Source organism: Neomonachus schauinslandi, chromosome 14 (assembly GCF_002201575.2).
Source record: "Neomonachus schauinslandi chromosome 14, ASM220157v2, whole genome shotgun sequence".
In the NCBI taxonomy this organism is placed as follows: Eukaryota; Metazoa; Chordata; class Mammalia; order Carnivora; family Phocidae; genus Neomonachus; species Neomonachus schauinslandi.
This window is the reverse complement of record NC_058416.1, coordinates 648,541-654,399: the sequence shown is the minus strand read 5'-3', so window position 1 is coordinate 654,399 and position 5,859 is coordinate 648,541. Positions and strand designations below refer to the sequence as shown.

At 61.3% G+C, this 5,859-nt stretch overlaps 1 protein-coding gene across 4 annotated transcripts in view; it reads left to right on the top strand.

The window, feature by feature from the left end:
* Window positions 1-5,859, top strand: part of NFATC1 (nuclear factor of activated T cells 1) — a 104,077-nt gene that overhangs the window by 43,523 nt on the left and 54,695 nt on the right. For all 4 annotated transcript variants that reach the window (XM_044921058.1, XM_044921056.1, XM_044921055.1 and 1 more), the window contains exons 4-6: window positions 470-672; window positions 1,284-1,456; window positions 3,052-3,192. In XM_044921058.1, the coding sequence (XP_044776993.1) occupies window positions 470-672; window positions 1,284-1,456; window positions 3,052-3,192 (517 nt within the window). The remainder of the gene's footprint in view (window positions 1-469; window positions 673-1,283; window positions 1,457-3,051; window positions 3,193-5,859) is intronic.

The window sequence follows — 5,859 nt, the reverse complement described above, 5'->3', positions numbered from 1 at the left end:
TGTGTGCGGCCCGTGTGCGAGATGCGCGTGTGTGCGGCACACGTGGGGGTGGGGGCGCACGTGGGTGCGTGTGTGTGCGGTCCGTGTGCGAGATGCGCGTGTGCGCGGCACACGTGGGGGTGGGGGCGCACGTGGGTGCGTGTGTGTGCGGCCCGTGTGCGAGATGCGCGTGTGTGCGGCACACAGTGTGGGGCGCACGTGGGTGCGTGTGTGTGCGGCACGTGTGCGAGATGCGTGTGTGTGTGGCACACGTGGGTGTGGGGGCGCACGTGGGGGCGTATGTTTGAACGCAGGTGACAGGAGTGCTCGCAGCTGACACGTGACCATGAGTCGGTCACAGAGACGCCGCCGGGGGTCGGGCTGTGGGGCTACTTAGCACGGTGTCCTTGTGAATTAGCCTCTGCTTATAAATAGTTCTGAGCCGTGGGCATGTAGGGTGCTTAGTGGGGAATTCTTGTTCTCTTGCTAGCTACACGGCTACTTGGAGAACGAGCCACTCACACTACAGCTGTTCATCGGGACGGCTGACGACCGCCTGCTGAGACCCCACGCCTTCTACCAGGTCCACCGGATCACGGGCAAGACCGTCTCCACCACCAGTCACGAAGCCATCCTCTCCAACACCAAAGTCCTGGAAATCCCTCTGCTGCCGGAGAATAACATGCGAGCCATGTAAGCTGTGCGCGCCTGGCTGGGGCGGTCGGGGGTGGGTGCTGGGCGATGCGGCCTGCATCATGTGCATGCCCACATCTCTGCCCTGGGCTCAGCACCCGTGTAAACCATAGAGCTGCAGGCTGACAGGTTTATGTAGGGCTTCTGCTGCTGTGCACGTGGTACTTGAGTAGTTCGGTCCCCATGGCCAGTCCCCGCTCATGCCTGCGTTCACCTCCTGAACACGACATCCCTTTATTTCTGACTTCGGTAGTGGCCAATGCAAACACTGAAAACAGTAGGAGCACGGTCTACGCGGACACAGTTCTCCCTGGGTGGTTCTGTCGTCCCTGACGTGAGTGGCTCTGACGTGCGTCCGGACTGCCCTCGTGGCTCCATGGAAGCTGTGTCTCTAAGCTGACGATTGACCTCCTCGTGTGCAAAGAGGCCCATATTCACAGCCTCCCCGCGGCCTCCTCCCCTCCTTCCTACCACGGTTGTGCGTCCCACACTCCACTCCCAGGGTGTGAAGAGCGGGGCCCGTGGCCAGGCTGGGGGCGGAGCAGGGCGCCCTGTGTCGTGTGTCAGGAACTGAAAGACAGGTGTGGACTCCTGTTCCTTGTTCCGGGTAGTGTGGACTGTGCCGGGATTCTGAAGCTTCGAAACTCGGACATCGAGCTGCGGAAAGGGGAGACGGACGTCGGGAGGAAGAACACCAGGGTGCGGCTGGTCTTCCGGGTCCACATCCCACAGCCCAACGGCCGGACGCTGTCTCTGCAAGTGGCCTCCAACCCCATCGAGTGCTGTGAGTATCAGAGCCAGTCCCGTGTCCCATGCTCTGTTTTGTGGCACCTTTCCTGTTTTGTTGTTCGTGGAGACTCGTGGACTGGACTCACGTGGGCATCGCTCTTGTCCCTTGCCTGTCGCGACGACTCCTGAGGAGCTCGCTGTGCTGGGTTCAGGTTCACGGGCTGTGCATGCGGTGGGCCCACCTGCTCCGGCAACCGTGGGGAAAGAGGACAGTTTGTCCGAAACCCGGAGATGCTTGCACTCGCCACATGTGAGCTAATCCCTCGTGTATCAGAAACCCGAGCAGCGGGATTTGGGCGTCTTGTCCGTGGGGTCCAGGGAATCTAAGTTCGTCGGCCCGTGTAGGACTCTCGCCTTTCCTGCCAGCCCCTGGTTTTCCCTTCCCTTGTGGTGTGCGTGAATCAGGTGCGTCCAGCCTTGGGCCTGAGCACTCTACTCCTGTGGGGGCTCGGCCGCAGCGGGGGCTCAGTGTCCTCTGACAGTGACCTTGCTGATTTTTGTCAGCATGTGAGGTCATTGGTGGAGACCCCACAAGCTGGCGGGACACCCGGGGCCTCTACGTGTTCTTGTAGGAGGTGCAGCCAGCCCCACCCACCCCCTGGCCACTGTCAGAATGTCTCCTGCCCGGCGGCCCCTCTTTCTTCTCTCTCGGGGTGTGGCTGTCATAGGACACTCACCTGCCCCTGCGGCTCACCTGCCCACCTGTCTCAGTGGGAGGGTCTGGGTCTGGTTCCCTCACCTCTGACCTGACTGACCCACCTCAGTGCCCAGATTCCTTCCCTGCAATGTGTCCTGTGGCCCCCCACGTGGAGCCCCGCAGGCACCTGTCCCCACACCCCGGCACGGCCCAGGGGTCCGGCCACAGGCCACTGCACGTGTCTGAAGCATGTCCTCCCTGCAGACCCGCTAGCTGGCCGAGAGCCGCGGGTATGCACCTGGCCCGAGAAACTCTGTGCCACCACTGCTCCTGCCCGGGAACTTTGTTTGGTGGCCTCACTGCATCCTGTCCTCCCCAGATGACCCCACCTCCCTGTGCTCTGTGCCTTGTCCCAGCCCCTCGGGTCCTGCGGCTCCTGGCTCTGACAGGACTGAGAGCCCCGAGACCCCACCCCCGGTTCCAATGGGGCCCGCGCCCCCGCTGTGGCCCCCAGCTTCGAGCCCGCGCTCCCTTCACCGTCCACATGGGTGCTCTCTTCCTGGAGAGGTGTGTCGGTGTGTCCGTTCTGCGCGGAGCACCTGCGTCAGCGGCAGAGGCCGAGGGTCCCCCTGGGGTGGCATATTCGCTCCACGGAGGCTCATGCACAGACCCACACTGTGCACACATCCCTGCGTCTTGATTTTCCCGCGGGCACAAATCAGATGTGCGCTTGCCCTGCTCGTCTTTGCGTGATGACGCAAACCCGCCATGCAGCTGGTGCATCTCGCACTGGAGGCTGCCCGTGTAGGCGCCATGCCCCCCACCAGACCCCAAGGCGGCGCCGGGAAGTGCCCGTTCCTGACAGACTGGCCGACCCCGGGTGCTCTCTCAGGACGGTGGCGTGAGGTGGGGCCGGGGGCGCATGCTCACTATCCTGTTCTGACCCCGCGCAGCCCAGCGGTCGGCCCAGGAGCTGCCCCTCGTGGAGAAGCAGAGCGCAGCCAGCTGCCCCGTCCTCGGCGGGAAGAAGATGGTCCTGTCTGGCCACAACTTTCTGCAAGACTCCAAGGTCATTTTCGTGGAGAAAGCACCAGGTACTTTCCTTACAAACAGACCGTGGAGCGTGTCCTGCTTTGGGCGCTGGTGGGATTGGTTCCTGGAGGCGGAGCGAGGCCGCCCAGTGGGGCTCTGTGCGTGCTGGGGAGCGGGAGCAGCTCATGTAGCTCTGGCCTGTCGGAGGCCTGCCTCCACTCGCTGCCTGTGGCCCCTTGACCAGACTGGACAGACGTCTGCTTCTTGGCTCTGAGCAGCCCCTGCTCCCGGCCACCGCGGGCCGTCTCGGGAAGCACCGTTCTGCTCTGTGTAGGAGGGCTTCTCGCCACTCCGAACCACAGCCTTCTTGGCAGCGGGCATGTGGACGCAGAGTGGCCATGGTAGACGGTGGGACCTGCGCTTGGACCGGGGGCCCCTCCACACCCCTTGGCATCCTTCTGGCCCCTGTTCTTGGTGCTGCCCTGGGATGCAGAGGCGGGTGCTGCTCTTCTCCGCATGACCGGTGGCCTCCAGGGCTCCCGGCCATTGTGTGTGTGTGTGTCGACTACTCTGCTTGTGTACACGTGTTGGCAGGTGTAGACCTGTGTGCGTGCAGTGGTGGAGCAGGGTTGCTATACGTCCCAGGTGAACAGTCTCTTCTCTCTGACGTTTGGTGATAAGGCCCTGGGTGAGCTTCTGCCCCGGGACACCCAACCTGTCTGGGGAGAGGCCACTGGGCACTCGCGCGAATAACACACAAGGGCAGGCGAGAGCGTGTGTGGGGCTCGCCTCTCTCTGAAGCTCTCTGCAGCTTTGATTCGGGAGCCAGGTCCCTGCCGAGCATGCCCCGTGGGCACGAGGCCCTGCCGCTGACGGGGTGGCTCCTCCCTGTTTCCGAGGGGACCGGTGCAGGACCCACTCTGACCAGTGGAAACCACGGCGGGGTTCAGCCTCCACAATGGGGTCCTGATTTTGTGCCGAGAGCAGGAAGCTTAAGTGCCTCCATCAAAATGGGCTTGAAAGTCCTCCGTGTTCAGCGTGGTCTGCCTGTGTAATCATGCACATAATTGGGAAACGTGAATTATGGAGAAAACCAACTAAGCATAACGATCAGGAGAATTTGCGTTACTGGAACATTGTTCTTTAGAGGAAGCTAATTTTGAAATGATTTAATCTTTTGAGCTTTAAATGTGTGAATAAGTGTGTGAGGGGGAGGGTCACCAGACATGGCGCTCTGTTCGCCGCACAGCAAGGAGACGTGCTGGGACGTGGCCCAAGTTGCCGCTTTTCTGGCTGCTACACGAAGGAGAAGTCCACGCGGCTTCCTTCTTTGCCTTCCCTGACCAGTCCCCATTGTGGTGCCAGGATGAGACCATGGGGGTCTCCTGGATGCTCCCCGCTTTGTGGGCACCGTGGGGCTCCTTCTGCAGGGCAGGCTCTCCCGGCCCGGCCATCCTGCTCAGTCCTAGATCTCTGCTCCGTGGCCTGCTGGTGCCACGTGGAGGTTGGCCACGAGCCCACAGTATGGGGACCTTAGTCCACGGATGTGTGGCTGGCGCCATCCTCCCCCGGGGGCCCTCCAGCCGCCCCTCCTGCGTGGCCTAGTGCCCCGTGCACAGCCGGCAAGACGCAGGCGTGGGTGGCAATGTGGTTGCAGGCTGTGCCCGGCCCAGGTGGGTATAAACGCCGTGGTTACACGTCTGGACGCTGTCGCTAGTTTGGGTGTGTATTTAAATAAGGTGGTTTGTGTGTTTACACACGCGCACACGAGTTTTAACTCCTGGCAGATGGGGCACTCATGCTTCTCCTAACGTATCCTGATGCGCTCTGTAACCGTAACTAGGCTTTTCCTAGTTGACTTTTTGGAGAAACCATTAAAGTCAATTTAGGTTACAGTCGTCCCGTAGGCTTTTGGTGAAGTCTTTGGTCTGTGGCAAAGTTCAGTCTTTAAACTGCTTTTGGCGCCAAGGCCAGAATGTGATCAGGGAGACCCTCGTTGTGGGAGTCCTGAGCATGAGTCCCGCCAGGAAGGCCTGTGTGGTTCCCATTCTTCCAGCTGCTCTGGGTGTCTCGGGGGCGCCCACCGCCCTGTGTCTGGGCCTCTTTGCAGTCGCTCTGGGCTTATGCACTAGTGACCCAGAGCTTTGCGAGGGTTTCAAGGAGCGGTTCTTTCTGCCTGGGGGCTGGCCACGCCTGCTCTATCTCCCAGGAGAAGGAGAGGCGCCTGGCGCCTGTGCAGAGAACAGCGTTCAGAGTCTTCATAGGCGGTGGGATCAGCCCCGCTGGTGGGTGTTAGCGGGTCCCCGGGGGCCAGCCCAGGCAAGAGGAGGGGCTGGGAGGACCTCGCGAGACGTGAGGTGTGTGACAGCAGGTGTGTGAGCAGTTGTGTGTGAGCAGTTGTGTGAGAGCAGGTGTGTGTGAGCAGGTGTATGTGAGGTGTGAGCAGGTGTGTGAGAGCAGGTGTGTGTCAGGACGTGTGAGCAGGTGTGTCAGGGCGTGTGAGCAGCTGTGTGTGAGCAGGTGTGTGACAGCAGGTTGTGAGGTGTGTGTGAGGTGTGAGGGCAGGTGTGTGTGAGCAGGTGTGAGGTGTGTGAGAAGGTGTGTGTGAGCAGGTGTGTGAGAGCAGGTGTGTGTGAGCAGGTGTGAGCAGGTGTGTGACAGCAGGTGTGTGAGAGCAGGTGTGTGTGAGCAGGTGTGTGACAGCAGGTGTGTGAGAGCAGGTGTGTGTG